This window comes from Carassius carassius, chromosome 2 (genome assembly GCF_963082965.1).
Source record: "Carassius carassius chromosome 2, fCarCar2.1, whole genome shotgun sequence".
Classification (NCBI taxonomy): domain Eukaryota; kingdom Metazoa; phylum Chordata; class Actinopteri; order Cypriniformes; family Cyprinidae; genus Carassius; species Carassius carassius.
Window position 1 is genome coordinate 3,636,323 of NC_081756.1, and position 18,458 is coordinate 3,654,780.

At 40.0% G+C, this 18,458-nt stretch overlaps 1 protein-coding gene across 1 annotated transcript; it reads left to right on the forward strand.

The window, feature by feature from the left end:
- The first annotated feature begins 338 nt into the window (after positions 1–338).
- LOC132095956 (uncharacterized) lies at positions 339–15,471 on the forward strand. The gene is made up of 8 exons (XM_059501052.1): positions 339–460; positions 709–850; positions 10,007–10,090; positions 12,433–12,494; positions 12,600–12,677; positions 12,780–12,834; positions 14,026–14,214; positions 14,364–15,471. The coding sequence occupies exons 2-8, from the start codon at positions 725–727 to the stop codon at positions 15,312–15,314; spliced, it is 1,545 nt and encodes a 514-aa protein (XP_059357035.1). The 5' UTR covers positions 339–460; positions 709–724; the 3' UTR covers positions 15,315–15,471.
- Positions 15,472–18,458: the final 2,987 nt, after the last annotated feature.

Below are 18,458 nucleotides of genomic sequence, written 5' to 3' on the forward strand. Positions count from 1 at the left end.
GAAATTTGGCATTTGGCAACATTAAGTAATATATTTGTCTGGTGGTCCTCCCCTGAATTCACATGCTTGAGATATTTAAATTTAAGAATTAATTCAAATTAATGATGTACTATATAGTTCTGTCAACAATCCAAGAATATCATTATTTTGTTGTTCATTTTACAAAGTGAAACAAATGAGATTCAATTTGTCAGAACTTCCCAGTTCACTGTTTTGTTATAATAATGTGAGTGGCAAAGTATGTCACACATGTGACATACATTCACCTTTATGCTACTCCCTCATTTTTCCTTCATTAGCCATACAAAAATAACATGAATTACATTTGACGGCAGGTTCTGTTCAGTGCAACATACAGAGATCTTCTCTCAAGCCTCAGAGGAGGGGACTACATTTTCACCATTTCTAACTACAGGAGCATCTGAAGAACAAATCACTCTCAGTAATTTACACTGATCGGGTAAGGCACACTAAACTGTATGAATAATAATAATAATAATAATTAACACTTCTGAATTAGAGAAAGATCAGAAAAAAGTAATTATAAAAATAGATTAAAAACTTTTTTAAGAAAGCATAAGGAAACTTATGAAAGCATTACAAAACATCATGAAACCTTTATAAACTCATTTATTAAATAATAATAATAATGATGATAATAATGATAATAATAATACTGTTCATGGATCTTACCGCTGCTTTTCTCAGTCAGAAATCATCGGAGATGGGGAGCAATCAGTCAGTTCTAAAAGATAATGGCTACACAATAGTGAGTGGACAAGAGAATAAAACACTGGTGAAAAATAAAATTGGTGATCAGTTTGTCATTAAAAAGCTGAAGGCTCACCAGGTGAGACAAAAACTTTGATTATAATATTATTTAAATGCAAAGAGAAATTCTGATATATATCTGTCTGTTTTCAGGATGATGTATCTAATTTTCTTGAAAAGCTCAAACATCCGCACATAGTTGAACATAAGGAAATCATCAAAGGTTAAAATAAATTTACATTACTTGATCTGCATTCAGTTAGTTTGAATGTGTAGTGTTCACATTCAAACATTAATCAATTATTTTAAAGTACACTGTAATGCATTAATCTGCTTTCAGATGATGACTGTCTGTATCTTGTAATGGAGCTCTGTGAGGATGAAGATCTAACTCACAAAATCTATCCTGAAAATAAAGGAACTGTTGCATTTTCTGAGGTATGTTTGTAGATTCATAGAAGGTCAAATTTAACCCATTTCCATGACTTTAAGAATTAAACTGGTTAACAGTTGGAAGAGATGAAAAGATCAATGAGAAAGAACTTAAAAGAAGACATTTATCTACAAATGTGATGCCATTTGTAAATGTGAACTGATATTATAATTTTGTCACAGTGTTCATGTGTTGTTAGGTTAAATGTTTTCAATATGCTGGTTTTCAAATTGTTAAAAAAGTCAGCATGAAACAGAATATGCGATTGTCTTGTCTTTCCTCTTGTGGCATATATCTGAAATGGCTTCTCAATCAAAAAGAAATGTAGGGTGGGACTTGATTTTGTCTATGGAGAATTGATTGGATGGCTGGATGGGTGGGGTTTGCTATTAGTCAATCTCTTGTGATTGACAATCAATGGCATTGGCAAGCTCGCGCCAGTAAACATGTCTTCATGAAAAAAGAGAAGAGGTTTTGGTGCGAAAGGGAGGGGAAGTTGTTTTGATTATCCAACAAGTCAAATTATAAATAATAAAAAATAATAATAATAATAATTAGGGGAGTGATGAGACAACTCACAAAAGAGAGGAAACAGGAGAAATCCTCAATGATGAAATTCATGAGTGGAAAAATACCGCCAAGTTTTAACTAATCACCTTGAAATTAATGTCATTTTAGTTTTACTGAGTATGAATTATCATATCCATTAAAAGGCAATGATATCCAAGCACTGTAAAGGGTTTTGCAAGAGACTCAACTGACTGGCTTCTCTCCTGTGTGAGTCTCTTCAGCAGGGCCAGCTCTAGGTTATTTGGTGCCATAGTTATTCATTTTTATTTTAAATGTTCACACAACAACTCTTTAAAAGAAACAACCTGAAGGATACAGTAGAGAACAATGGAGAAGCATTAAGATCTCACCTCAAGGAAAAGCAGTCATAGTGTTTTCATTTTATTACGTGTTTTCATTTACCCCATCATTTAAAGCGCTAAAACAAGCTTTCAGATGTTTTCGCGCCACTCCCGGTTGCTGAGCAGCTGAGTTTGACAGCTGCCTGTCAGAGTGACTCAGTCGTTTTTTAGGATTGTAAATCTAGTAAAAGAAATGGACAAATACAAGCAGCGTGTGGACAGTGCACAGTAAAAGTGTACAGCGTGTGCACAGCTTTCATAATACGATACATACATTTAATTAACTTTTTTTTTTCATTCTGCAATTTTGTGATTCGTCCAGCAGATGGCGCCCCAGGCGGCCGCCTGTGTCGCCTGTCGGCAAAGCCGGCACTGCTCTTCAGACCTTAGAACTGATCATGAATTATGAATTATGACTTCCTAACTGAAGTCCTTTCCACAAACTGAACATAGAAATAAAAACAGAATAAATAAAAATAAATAGCAGTTTTTATTTTAGTCTTATTAAGTGCAAACATACACAGTACTCTTTCAATATTCAAAAAGCAAATGAGACCTTTTTTCAAGCATGATACAGAGTAAAAGATAGTCCAGCAAAAGATGGGTTCGATATTGGGAGATATTTTTATACGTAGCCTAATTTGCACACATCAGGGAGCCGTTATCAAAATGCTGCCAATTGAAATCACTTTTGAATGCCTGTGTTTTACTTTCGCTTTCGTATTCGATCACGCACACTCTGTGTAAAGGAATTGCCCATGCTGAATGCCTTCGTGCTTTCCCCTGCAGCCATGATGGTTTTTTTTTATAAGGGGCCAGCAACCTTCATTATTTCAATATAAAAATGTGATTGACTATAAAGTATTGGACTGTTTTAGTGCCTAAAACACAACTGAGTACAATTAATTTATACTTACCTGTAATTGAGATTTCCCTTTCAAGGGAACTTTGAACTGCATCCTCTAGGGGTCGCTATGGGGGACACCTCGTCGTGACCCACGTCTAAAGCATACATTGAAAAAACACCAATGAGTTGGCCGGCGACAGCCTCTGACGTCACTACGGATAAAAGGATAAATGGTGAACCTGACAGACATCAAGAAGAAAGAAAAGGTTTTCTTCTCGATGCTCAGGTTTTGCCTTCCGAACTTTTTGGTATCTCCGGTAAGGCAGTAATCGAGAAGTTCAGGGAGGCGAAGGCGTGCTCAGCTGTTTTCAGATCCTTTGTTCCATGAAGGTACAGGTCTGAGGCCGAACAACATAGGGATCTTGGCTGGTCTCGATCTGAGGATCAGAGACAGGCCCAGAAGGCTACTGTCGTGCTCACTCACGCTCCTCCCCCACCTGCTGGTAGGGGCAAAAGGAATCTTGGGTCACGGGGAGGTAGGCAAGACCTAAGAGATGTGATCCAGAGGAGGCATCAGCGTTCTTGTCCGAATCAGAGTGATACTTAGTATCTACTCATTCTCTTTGGGGTTTTTTACATCGGCCCTTATGATCCCCTTCCTAATTCCCCTGTAACCACCAGCTCTCCACCTCCACCTAAGCATAGCTCCAACATCATCATCAAATTTGCTGATGATACTACTATCCTAGGACTCATCACTAATGGCAATGAGACATCCTACAGAGATGAGGTTAATGCACTCACAACATGGTGTGCTGATAACAATCTCTCTCTAAACATCAGCAAGACCAAGGAGATGATTGTGGACTACAGGAAGACACAAAGAGAGGGTCACGTTCCCCTTCATATCAACGGAGAGATAGTAGAGACAGTTAAGAGCTACAAGTTCCTTGGCATTCACATCTCTGAGGATCTTTCCTGGAGCCTTCACTCAGAGACCATAGTGAGAACAGCCCGTCAGCGTCTCTACTTCCTGCGGAGACTGAAGAGGTTTGGCATCTCCTCTAACATCATGTTAAACTTCTACCGCTGCACTATTGAGAGCATTCTGACCAGCTGCATCACTGTATGGTACGGCAACTGCTCTTCTTTGGACCGCAAAGCTCTTCAGCGAGTGGTGAGAACAGCAGAGCTCATCATTGGACATAAACTCCCAGCCTTACAGGACATCTATCAAACTCGCTGCTTGAGAAAGGCTCGCAGCATCATTAAGGACCGCACTCACCCTGCTCATCACCTGTTTGCCACACTGCCATCTGGCAGACGTTTCCGATCCATCCGTTCACGGACAACCAGACTTAAGAACAGCTTCTATCTTCAAGCCATAAGACTACTTAACAATCAGCTGTCCTCCATCTAAAAACGGAATACATGCTGCTCTTATGTTTACTTCATTGTACTTGCACTGCCACTTTTTTTTTATATTCCTTCATGTTACTCTGTGACACTCTACAATGACTTTTGGACATTTTTTGTTCTACTCAGGAATACATCTGAATGTGTGCTGCTCTTAAGTTTATTTATTGCATCTGCACTGCCACTTTAATTTTCCTCCATGTAGCTCTATGTAACTCTACAATGATATTTTAGACACCGTTCTATCCCAGTAATCACAATATTACCTCAGGACTTCTTATGTACACCATAACTCTAAACACTGATTACCTTTATTGTACCTGTTACTTCCACTTATTTGTATATACTCTGTCCATGTCTTTCTGTCTAAGGGCACCGTAGTCACTCAAAAATCTCAGTGCTCTCCATGTACATCTGTGTCTTATGTCTTATGTCTTGTTATTGTCACTGTATGTCTGAGCCTCGTCACAAGCATTTCAATGCCCAGTGTAACGAATTAAAGCTTCGTAATCTTCGGAAAGAGGAGGCGGGAACCGGCGGACAATCAAAGGACATTTTAATAATAACAAAATAAACACAAAACAGCGCACCAGCCCCTCACGGACGACTGATGCGCACAAAATAAAACCAAAACACAACTAAAAGCCCAGGCCTGGTCCTCTCTCGTCCTTCACTGTCGTCGCTCCAGTTTTATATCCTTCCATCTCCTACGTGGGACTTGAGACCGGCAGTGGGTCGCAGGTGCCACTGATTTCCCAATCATTGCCGGCCTCCCTCCTTGTTCCCACGTCCCTCGGCCCCACCCCACTCGCCATATACCCCCATCGCCCCTCGCAGGCCGGGGGGTACCCTCAAGACTACGCTCTACCCCTCCCCCCCTCCCTCCGGGGGGGACCGCTCACGGGGACCTGCGGGAACCTGGGGGTAGGACAGACGAGGCGAGAGAAAAGTAGATGGAAGGAGGAGCGACAGAGACGAGAGAGGGGAGAAAAAAAAAAAAATTCCGGTTCCCAGACGCACTGCTGCTCGGCCCTTTACCGGCTGGGCGATCTCCTCCGCGGTGCCTGGCGGTGGCACTGGACGGCCCTCGGCGGACGGCACGACACTCCTCCGCCGCCCGGTGGACGGCGACGGCTCCTCCGGTTTTGGGCAGCCGGCAGGAGTCCCCCGTTCCCTGCTCCTCCCCGTTCAGGCGGACGGCAGCAGGCTCCGGCTCTCTGGCGAACGGCGCCGACTCCTCTGCTCCCTCACGGACGGCAGCCGCCCCTCCAGATAGCGGGCGGTCGGCAGCGAGCTCGCCCGTCCCCGGCAACTCACTCCAGCCCACCGCCTCGAGCGTCCATGGCGGCATCCTCCTCGCCAGCTCTGTGGCACCGCGGATTCCCCACAGCGGCGAGGGATCTTCAGCAGCGCGTCCCTCCTTCTCCCGGGGTTCGGCACCACTGTAACGAATTAAAGCTTCGTAATCTTCGGAAGGAGGAGGCGGGAACCGGCGGACATTTTAAAAATAACAAAATAAACACAAAACAGCGCACCAGCCCCTCACGGATGACTGATGCATACAAAATAAAACCAAAACACAACTAAAAGCCCAGGCCTGGTCCGCTCTCGTCCTTCACTGTCGTCGCTCCAGTTTTATATCCTTCCATCTCCTACGTGGGACTTGAGACCGGCAGTGGGTCGCAGGTGCCACTGATTTCCCAATCATTGCCGGCCTCCCTCCTTGTTCCCACGTCCCTCGGCCCCGCCCCACTCGCCACACCCAGTTTTCCCCAGTGTTAACTATGCAAATGACAAATAAATGCCTCTTGACTCTCTTGACTGTTGACTCTTGGTCGAGGTTAGGTGGGAACTTCTTGCATAACAGTCAGTATAATTATATAGGTGGGTCAGTATGATCCATGCTGTATAAACTTATATATGTATCAAATTGCTGGTGGTACTGCATGTGCAATGACAATAAAGTTACGATAATGACAATCAGGCAGCTAGATCATAGGTTTCTGCGGGAGCCTTCTTGATCATCAGGCCTGGCACGGCACTGCAAGGGATTTCATGGATGTCCGGACAGGTCACCCTGAGGGGCTTCCTGGCCGCTTGGTTGTTGCTGATGCATCAAGCGGGAAGTGGAGGTGGCAGTTACGAAAGTTTTCTTGAATATGCAGGTGATGCTCACCTCGTCAGAGGTTTGTTCATTTGAGCTTGCCTCTCCCGTGCAGTTCGGCACCTCTGCGATGCTTAGGAACTTTTAAGTACACACGCTAAGCTCTGTGTACTTTCTGAAAACCACATGGTGGTCAGTGTACATGTTGAACACTGCACACTTTCTAAAATCCACATATGTGGTAAATGTGCATGCAAGACTCTGCACACTTTCTGATACCCTTTTGAGTAAGGGTTATGCGCTCAGCTTCATTCCCTTGGACCTTGGTTCCTTAGGCCAGTGTGCATTTATTTATTCACTTCAAGAATCGTTTCCCTCAACATGAGGGGCTAATTGGGCGGTTCTCATGGTAGCAGCGCTCCCCTTTACCAAGAAGGGTTGCCTATGAGTGCGCTACTCTCTTTCTGAATTCTGAGTTCTCCTCTCATGTGAGATTGAGTTCTCTGCTTTTTCCCCAGAGCGCTCCAGCATTATTTCCAAAGATCGAGTTGATGACTCTCAAACATATTGTTTTGGGATGGACCATTCCATCTATGAGCTGCTCTATCAGAGTGCCATGAGAGCCCCCTCCTAAGAAAAGTATTTAAAATCCATATTATGTTAAGTGTGCACGTGAAGTCTTTGTGCACTTTCTGAAATCCACACTGTGGTAAGTTTGCACGTTAGTGCTCTGCGTTCTTTCTAAAATCCTAAATGGTGAGGGCTTCGCACGGTTGCTTCATGCCCTTTCTTGTGTTGGTAAAAGCCCCGTTCATCTTGGGCACCACTCCACCTATGTATCCTCGAATACCTATCTAAACAGGGTGTTGCTACTAGGGATCTTTTGAGACATCTCCTTCAGCAAGTTTATGCAAAAGCAAGCGGTAGCCCCTGTGTGACAGGCAAAACTAAGTATAAAAGGATAGGTTATTTGCAGTATTCCTTTAAAGGAATCTTCCTGATTCTAAGCCTTCAGCTCTACCCTGGGCTGAGGCCCTTGGCTGTAAGGGGTAATGACACAGGCAGCAATCCAATGTCCCAGGGGCAACTGCAATGGAAATGGTAGTGTTGGTAGTTAGTGTTTGCCATGATTCTGGCCTGCACTCCCCTCAGCATGGCGGCGTGGGTATACTGTTCCTCATAGCGTCCCCTAGAGGACGCATTTCACAGTTCCCTTGAAAGGGAATGTCTCAGGTTGCATCTTCTAGCTCCCTGCCATGTTTCGGAGGCAAGCTTCAGATGAAGAAGTTAATGACATGTTCTCCCAGTGACTGTTTATAGTTGCGCCGGTAGTGACGTCAGAGGCTGTTGCCGGCCAACTTGTTGGTGTTGGTCTTGTTCCCTACTCAGGGAACCATGGTTATATTCGTAACCTGAACAATTTGTGTTATTATTATAACAATTTGTGTATTATTCCCCACCTCCAGGTATTTTAATAAATGGGCTCACTGTAGCTTTATTGCCCAGTCAGCTTGGTTCTGGTTCTCAAAACTCCCAAAAGCTTGTTCTCCATCACTGTATACTCATTGATGAGACATGCAGATAGTGATAAGAATTGGTTAATTAAAAGCCAGCATTTAAATGTTTTCATTTTTGTTTGTAAAAAAAATTAAAAAATAAAGAGTGTGCGCCGTGAGCACAGTAACAGCTGTCAGGACAGCAAACAACATCTCACCAGACCGCAGTTCACAGTTGTTCTACTGAAGATCATGTGGAACATGTTACTTTCCATGCTCGTTTGACAGCGCCTGGCGCTGAGGTGAAGTTGAAGTGCTGTATGTGTCTGAAAAGTCTCCCGTTTGATGTGTTCATTAAGAAATTCAGTGGTGCCACGCCTTAATAAATGCATTTCATGTAAAGAAAAAAAAGGAGGACAGTGAGGTGGCCAAGATTAGGTAATTGGCAGTGTTGGGGAAAGTTACTTTTAAAAGTAATGCCTTACAATATTGCGTTACTCCCTAAAAAAGTAACTAAATTCGTTACTTTGTTACTTTTTATGGAAAGTAATGTGTTACATTACTTTTGCGTTACTTACTTTTTTAATTTTTGCGTTAAATATGAGCAGGGCTTGATTGTTTTTAATATAAGAAGTTCTATTTATAGAAAATGTAAAAGCCCTTTCACACCAAAAAGTGTAATGAATAAACCTCAGGCTGAAGGAAAAGTAAATTCACGTCTGTACAGTAGAACACAGGAGAAGAAGGTTCGACCCTTTTTAGCAATAAAAAAAAACAATGAAGCACAATTGTTAGTTTATCTAAAGTCATTTTTTAATTAGTAGTATGGTTGAACTGGATCATTAAAGGTCAGCAGCAAAGACACTGTTAATAAAATGGGAATAGATACATTTGTGTTATTTAATATATTTAGTTATTGCAGGTTTGCGTCATATTCTGAGTTTGCATTTCACTGTTTTGATTAATTTTGATGAATACTAAATCTGTTTTGTTTTTTGTTTTTTTGTGAGTGGGATGAATTAATGCACATTCACATTTATTCTAGAACTACAGTAACATCATGTTCACACAGCGCACACAGCGCCTCCATACTTCCGATTTCTCCCAATATGGGAACAGGAGGCTTGTCAGTCAAAAAATGGGAATACAAAGTAACTGGCGTTTCTTTTTTGAAAAAGTAACTCAGATATTTTCTTGTAAATTAAAAAGTAATGCGTTACTTTACTAGTTACTTGAAAAAAAGTAATCTGATTACGTAACTCGTGTTACTTGTAATGCATTACCCCCAACACTGGTAATTGGTGGCCACGCCCACCCCTGGTTCCGCCCCTGCATTGCCGAGCAAATTTCCTGAGCAAACACTCATGCAGGAAACAAACATGAGAATCAGTGCCACTCGTCTGCTGCAAATGGCTCGTTTTCTTTTGGAGGAACCAACCTAATCAAAAAAATCAACCTAATCCAGTCCAAAGAACTTCCAGGGATTTTGAAATTTTGCAATGCATGGAATTAAGACAAGGGCATAGTGTACAAACAAACGAACAAATAAAATTATATAAAATAATTACTCCTTCCACATAAACCACTGTCCAATTAAAAGTTATTTTGTACAATTTCTAGTACAGTATTAAACTACTGAATAGTAACTAATCACATCATTGAAAAGAGAGACAGAGAGAAAGAGAGAGAGAGAGAGCGTCTGTTGGGTATAAGTGCAGTTCTTGATGAGTGTGGTAATGAGGTGTGATTAAACTCAGAGGAGAGTAAATGTAGTGTGAATGGTGACTGTGTGGAAGTTGATGGATAGTTTGGTGTAGCAGTGAAAGTAATCAGGAAGGAGCATTACACCTTACAAATGTATGGATTATTAAAGTTAAGAATCCATTTACTATTTACTGCAAAAATGTTATTAGTATTATTATGTTACTATATATTTCAATACTTTATTTATTTTTTACAATGCGGTGCTACAAAGCTTTTCACTTAAATTGTTTTTTTATTTATTTATTTTTTTTTTTGCACTTACAGATTCTGGACTGGACTGTGAAGATCTGCATGGCATTAAAGCACCTGCATGATCAACAGATCCTCCATGAAAACCTGCAGCCAAAGGTACAAAATTAACATTTAAATAACATTTGTTCATTTGTTATTTTAATGTTATATGTGCAACATTTTTGTCAAAACTAAACTTTCTGGTGAAATAAAAGACTTCTGTCTCGCAGCTATAAAACTGGCTTCACTGTTTTTTTTGAAAGCAATATAAAGTTTGTTGTGAAGCTGATAACTAATTAGATATGTTTATTCTGATTTGTGTGCGAGTGGTGTGTGTGCGTCTGTGTCAATTGGCGCATTAATATAGTGTTTTATATATAGGCTACCATTCAAAATCAGTACGATTTTTTTTTTTTTACTGGAGTCTCTTATGCTCTTTAAGGCTGCATTTATTTGATCAAAATAAACCAGTACTATTGTGAAATATTAATATTTAATATAGTCCCGATATCTGTTTGACTAATACCAACATCAAAACCTATATAATAATAATAATAATAACAATAATAATAATACATAATAAATCATGATTAATTGCATATTAGTATATTGTCATAATTTCACATTGAACCTCCAAATTAAATGTATATTTCAAATATATCTAATGGCTTCTCCTTAACAGAGTAGCCTATTATTAACAATGGCCAGTATTTTTGATACCAATACTGCTACTGATATCTCCTATTGCATTTTATTTTTTATCTCTAATGCATTTTTACCTCCATTTTAGCCATTAATTATAGCCATTCAGCATTACAGCACATTTGAAAGACTTTTCTTGTTTTCACATTTAGTAGACTTTTGTCGGTTGAAGAGCTATACTGGCACACTGTCTGAAGTGGCTCAGACAAGCGGCAACCTCCCACTCTCTCTTGTGAAGCCCATACAGGAAGTGAGAAGTGAGAACCCTCCTGTTAATACAGGAACAGGAAGTTAAACTGTAATTTATCAACTGGCACCTAGAGGTTGGCTGCAAGAGGGAGTCAATCCCATAGACTTCCCATGTTAAAATATCCAACTTTACAGCCAAAAAAAAAAACCTTTACAGCCTGGTTCAAAAAATGATTAGGCCTACTGTCCAGATAGCTAATTTTGCCCTTCATGACAACTGTGACGGGGTGAAAATTTTTTTTTAAGATGGAGATGGCTGCCTCCACCCACTTTTGGCTTTAAAAATGCTCTTCGGAAAACTTGGCTGATGTTTTATACAGTCTATGGGCTCAGCCGAACATGCAGCCTTTCTGCGGTGGGTTGGTGTTGTTCAGTCTTTTTCTTTTTCGGCTGTGAAACAACGTCCTGGGCCAGTGATGCCACCTTGTGGACAAACTAATTAGTGTAAAAACAATTCAAGGCGTATGTGCGACCTGCGTGTACTCTTGCCGGATGAAGATTTATTCATCACATTTATATAATTCATTACACTTATATAGCGCTTTTCTGCTTTTCTAAGTGCTCTACATTGTAAAGGGGGTATCTACATTGTAATTGGGGGAAGTCGTGGCCTAATGGTTAGAGAGTCAGACTCCCAATCGAAAGGTTGTGAGTTCGAGTCCCGGGCCGGCAGGAATTGTGGGTGGGGGGAGTGCATGTACAGTTCTCTCTCCACCTTCAATACCACGACTTAGGTGCCCTTGAGCAAGGCATTGAACCCCCAACTGCTCCCCGGGCGCCGCAGCATAAATGGCTGCCCACTGCTCCGGGTGTGTGCTCACAGTGTGTGTGTGTGTTCACTGCTCTGTGTGTGTGCATTTCGGATGGGTTAAATGCAGAGCACAAATTCTGAGTATGGGTCACCATACTTGGCTGAATGTCACTTCACTTCACTCACTTTTTCACACTTCTTGTTTAAATATATATATATATATATATATATATGTTTGACAATTAAATCAATAAAAAGATTTTAGCCCCGCTCATAAAATATTTTGTTTGATTATTATATATGCTTTGGTATTAGTGTAATCTTTGAAGAGGAATTATTTTATATAGGGTAAATCTGAAAATACCTTCAACATCCAGAAAAATTTAGATTCAAACCATTTCTTTTTAAATAAAATGTTGGATAAAATCATGCAAGTTATATATGGACAAACCCCTGTGTAAACCTCCAGAATAGTCTATAGAAAGGACTAAAACTGTAGAGTGTGTTGTATGTGCAGTGTGTGAATGTAAGTGCTCCTGAAGTGGTTTTTACTGGCTCGGTGCAGGAGAAAATCTCATTTTGAGAAAGTGGCCCTGTGTTGTATGTGTTGTATATGAAATCTACAGACGCAGATAGTGTATTTTGATGTTTCCTTTCCACCTTAGTGTCTCACCTCAATTATTTTAATTTAATACTGCAGCTATAACCAAAGCTTTGCTAAAATGAAACTGACTAAATGTGTTTTGTCTTATGACAGAGTATATTTTTCACTGCATGTGGAACCATTCGTCTGGGAGAGTTTGGAAAGATTCATGAATGGTACAGTATATGCTCATTTAATTCAAAGTGTGGCTTGACTATTCAACTATTCAGCATGTACTACATGAAATATTGTGATCTGTAACGTATTTATGTTCCTATCAGGTCCACTGATGCAAAAACTGAAGCTCTCTCATACGTTCCTCCTGAGATTTTGAGCAACAGACCTTATGATGACAAATCGTAATAAACATAAAATATTTCTGATGTTATACTATTATTACTAAACAGTTTCCATAGCTGAATATTGAAACTCTAATCTTCATAATCTTGACTTCTTTACAGTGAAATCTGGAGTCTGGGCTGTATCATCTATGAGATGTGCATGCAGAAGTGTGCTGTAAGATTGAAATTGAACATGTTTACATCAATGTTAAGCTTTAATAAATAAATATTTAAAGTACACTGATTTTGTAAAATAGATATACTCCAGGTTACTCTCATTGAGAATCAACCACTCAACTGGAGATACTAGCTGATATAAAAATATCGGTCAGTCAGTACATTCGTTGTTTCGCTCATCTTGTTTTTTTATTTAATCATATAGCACCTTACAAGCTCACATAAACTACTGACTACTCCCAATTGCTGTACGTTACAATAAAAAAAGAAAAAGAAAAGAAAATCATATCACGAATCATTGCATTATGAGTGAATCGTTACATCCATATTGTTTTTGTATTACAGTATATTTAAAGTTCTCTGCACCCATTCAATAACTTCAAATCTTGTATATTCACGATTGGTATGCTGAATATCCACACAAGAACCATAGTTTGTGTAAAGATAACTTTTGGAACATGACAGCTCCTGTTCCTTTTCACTTGTCTGGAAAAGTGGGTATGACAGCAGAACTTTCATTGTGATTGAAATATTCCATAAGAACTACTTCATTCTAGTCCGGTTGCGCTCATATTGTAATTTAAATGCTTGAACATGAGCTTGTTCAGATTAATCAGTACAAATGCTGTTTTCTCCTTTAATATTGCATTTTGAATCTTGACAATGGTTCAGGAAAAAAGCATTGCTTGAATGTGAAATGACACATGAAATATGCATTTTCTGTAAAGCCGCTTTGAAACTATATATTTACACATGAAAAATGCATTTTCTGTAAAGCCGCTTTGAAACGATATATTTATTTTTACATTTTTACATTGTTTAACCTAATGCAGTACATAAAAATAAAATAAAATAAATAAAATGAGCCAAAAGAATGAAAAAAAGAAACCAATAGAGAATGCTAGTGTTAGAGGGTCATATTTTATATAAGAAATAAAAAGAAAAAAAGTAGATAGAATAGAGAATGCTAGTGTTAGAGGCTTTACAATAGGAATAATAGAAATAGAATAGATACTGCAAGAGTTAGAGGGTAAAAATTAAGATTAAAGAGATGTGACCTACTCTAACTCAACTTTGATTTGGACTTGAAACTGGGCTGATTGTTTTGTCTCAGAAAACAGATTTGTGTCCAGTGATTTTTATTATTATTATTTTACAAACTAGATGACAATGTTTTCCCTGTCTTTAGTTTCCAGGAAGAAACACAGTTGAGATTATTTCAAAGATACTGAGCTGCTCCTACAAAGCTCTGCCACGTACCTTCTCTAAGGACCTCCGTCAGCTGGTAACAGACACACTTCAGATTGATCCAGCGAATCGACCGTCTGTCAGTGAGATCTTGATGAGGCCTTTCATTATTAAATACCTTTATGAAAAGGTAAGTTTATTAAAATGTTCACTTTTTCATATATTTTCCTGTACACTGAATCTTTTAGACACTGCCAATGATGTAAATGAAATTAAATTGAACAAAACACTGAACTGTCAAACACACAAAAAATATTTCATAAAACTTTTTTTTTTCAGAGCACACAAACTATAAAAGAGCTTAATGTGCGTAAAAAATATGAAGACACTCTAGAGACACTTAATGTGTCTTTAGACAGTCAAGAGACACCTAAAGAGGCTAAAGTCAGTCTAAAGGTACTGGAAGAGCTGGCTGATGGTTTGGAGACAGTCTACTACAACACAACGGTTGGCAGTCTCACAGGAGGAGTAGTAGGTCTGGCTGGAGGAATCACATCTATAGTTGGACTTATTCTCACTCCATTCACACTTGGAGCTTCTCTGATTGTGACAGGAGTGGGAATTGGTGTGGCTGTCGCAGGTGGAGTCACAGCTGGTGTGAGCAATGTGACAAAGATGGTTAACCAGCGTTCAAACCGCCAAAAGATCAAAATGATTATTGCAGAGTTACAAGAAAAAATTACCTCCACAAGCTGCTGCATCCAAATCATCCAAATAGCAGTGAAAATTGAACAAATGAGATTACACAATAGCAGAATATCATTGTCCAATGCACAGTCTGATGAGAATGTGTTTGCAAATGCTGGAGCTCGACTTGGACGAGGGCTGGGAGGAATTCCAGAGCTCATACGTTTAGCTGAAGTCGCAAGTATTGGGAAAGTTGCAGCTCAGACTGTAAGAGCTGTTCGCGTGGCTGAAGCAGCTACAGGGGTTCTGTCTGGACTTTTTGTAGCTGTTGATATCTTCTTTATTGCCCTCGACTCCAAAGAAATTCACAAACTCCGCAGCGATTATGCTTCAATAGCGACCAGACAAGAATCAAGCACTAGGTCAACTGAGAGTGAATCAGGGCACAGTGATGCACAGAATCAGCAATCAAAGCTGCAGTCTGAAATCGTGAAGTTTGTGATCAAAATAAGGGACACTGTAGATGAGCTAAATGAGTATATGAATGAATTAAATGAAGAACTGGAAATACTTAGAACTGCGTTACCAAACAGTTACAATTAAAAATTATGAGAGTGGCAGTCTATATAATACTCAGTACGTTCATTCAGTAGCCAAGTATTGATTATAGTAGAAGCACATAACTGGGAATAGTTGAGCATATATTCTGGGTTTTTATTATGTAATTTCTAGTATGGTTATTAATCAGAGAAAACTTTTCAAGAGGAAAATAAAGAAGCATTTATCTCACTGCACTTCCAGTGATTGTATTTTAATGATCAATTTATCAATTTAATTAAATTAGTGTTTGTATGGCTCAAGTGGTAGAGCATTGCTTAGCAGCGCAAGGTTGTGGGTTCAATTCCCAGGGAACACATGTTAGGTAAATAATGTTAGCCTGAATGCACTGTAAGTCACTTTGGATAAAAGCATCTGCTAAATGCATAATTTAAAAAATATATAATAATAATAATTACGTTCTGAATGTATATTGGGCCTTTTTCTATTTAGAATGATATTTTGCCTAATCTTTATTTCCATGATGTTTTTAAATCTAGAATAATTGAAAATGTAATCACAAAAATGTCTTGAGTATGCCATATATCTGTTCATTTTCTTTTCTGCAGAGTAACTACAATCACAAATGGTAATTTTCAAGAAAATATAAATTGATTTGTCTTTAAAATATATGCTCAATAAACAATTAATGAGAAGACTTTAGGCTGTGTTTAGTTTTTCAAGAAACAGTTAATTTAGAACTGTTAATCATAACATATATAACAAATACAAATAAATGAGTATTTATCCATTCAAACATCATTTTGTTAAAGTGTGAAATATTTCAGGAATTAATGATGTCTTTGGATGCAAGTCAAGTAACAAAATACACAGTGGTTACACTGAGTACCTGCATCTTTTCCCCCGAGATCCTAGTTTTAACACATTTGTACTGATGTTCCCAACCAAGATTGTCACAATTAATTCTAGCAAATTCATCAAAGCTTGTTCATCCAGCTAGAGCTGTATTATACAGGTCCTTCTCAAAAAATTAGCATATTGTGATAAAGTTCATTATTTTCCATAATGTAATGATAAAAATAAACTTTCATATATTTTAGATTCATTGCACACCAACTGAAATATTTCAGGTCTTTTATTGTTTTAATACTGATGATTTTGGCATACAGCTCATGAAAACCCAAAATTCCTATCTCAAAAAATTAGCATATCATGAAAAGGTTCTCTAAACGAGCTATTAACCTAATCATCTGAATCAACTAATTAACTCTAAACACCTGCAAAAGATTCCTGAGGCTTTTAAAAACTCCCAGCCTGGTTCATTACTCAAAACCGCAATCATGGGTAAGACTGCTGACCAGAAGGCCATCATTGACACCCTCAAGCGATAGGGTAAGACACAGAAAGAAATTTCTGAACGAACAGGCTGTTCCCAGAGTGCTGTATCAAGGCACCTCAGTGGGAAGTCTGTGGGAAGGAAAAAGTGTGGCAAAAAAACGCTGCACAACGAGAAGAGGTGACCGGACCCCGAGGAAGATTGTGGAGAAGGACCGATTCCAGACCTTGGGGGACCTGCGGAAGCAGTGGACTGAGTCTGGAGTAGAAACATCCAGAGCCACCGTGCACAGGCGTGTGCAAGAAATGGGCTACAGAGAAGCAGCACTGGACTGTTGGTCAGTGGTCCAAAGTACTTTTTTCGGATGAAAGCAAATTTTGCATGTCATTCGGAAATCAAGGTGCCAGATTCTGGAGGAAGACTGGGGAGAAGGAAATGCCAAAATGCCTGAAGTTCAGTGTCAAGTACCCACAGTCAGATACTTAAACACCTCCACTTGAGGCAGGAACTCTCCACCAACCTGAAGTGGGCAAGCCACCCTTTTCCGACTGAGGACCATGGCCTCAGATTTGGAGGTGCTGATTCTCATCCCAGCCGCTTCACACTCGGCTGCAAACCGTCCCAGTGCATGCTGAAGGTCCTGGCTTGATGAGACCAACACGACAATCGTGTTGTCACCAAACCTGACCCCCTCTGGCCCCTGGCTGCGCCTAGAAATTATGTCCATAAAAATCATGAACAGAACCGGCGACAAAGGGCAGCCCTGCCGGAGTCCAACACGCACCGGGAACAAGTCTGACTTACTGCTGGCAATACGAACCAAGCTCCTGCTCCGGTCGTACAGGGACCGGACACCCCTTAGCAAAGGGCCCCGGACCCCATACTTCCGGAGCACCCTCCACAGGCCGCCGCGAGGGACACAGTCGAATGCCTTCTCCAAATCCACAAAGCACATGTGGACTGGTTGGGCAAACTCCCATGAACCCTCCAGCACCCTGTAGAGCAAGGGTGCCCAACCAGTCGATCGCGGTCGACCTGTCGATCGCGGACTGCTTTCCAGTCGATCGCGAGAGTAAATTGTACTCTGGTTTGCCCTTTCTCTCTCTTCACCCCTCCCGCGTCTCAGACATCAAAAACATAAAAAATTAACCTTTACAGACATAGTATTTCTTGAGTAAAGAAAATGCTGTATTTCTTTTTTTTTAAAACAACAACATCGCGAGTGGTTTTCTGTTCAGAGAGAGAGAGAGAGAGAGAGCCCCGGCCGCGCGCGCACACTCACTATTCAGAGCGGTCAAGCTTCCACGTACTTTTTGACAGGCGTCCTTGACAGGACGACCAGAGTTTGCAGCTCAAGTCGGCGGCGGTGTGTACGTACAGTTAACGCTCTATCTGTTGACGGCGCTGAGGAAAAAGCTCCACTGGAAAAGCGGTCGCCGCACATTTATATCAGAGAGCAAAGCCCGCGCACCCATCCAAGCCGTGCAGAACGCCTTCAGCACTCGCGGATCGTGCATACTCCGCCGCTGGCCAGGCTGCTTCTGCTTTACACACTATGGTCGTTCTTTTCTCGCGAAAAGGAGTTTTATATATATATATATATAGGCTATATTTCACCCCAATGATAGAAATATTCCATATATTTCTCACATTTTGATCAATATATATATATATATATAGATTTTTTTTTATTATTATAGCCTACATTTAAAATTTTGCTCTGGACATTTTTTTTATGTTTGTATTCAACATAATAGGCCTACCTTATTATCTCAATTAAAAGTACTGAAATGAATGTATATGTGACAAAAAAAGGCTGTTTATTATTTTGGCCAGTAAAAAAATATGCTTGC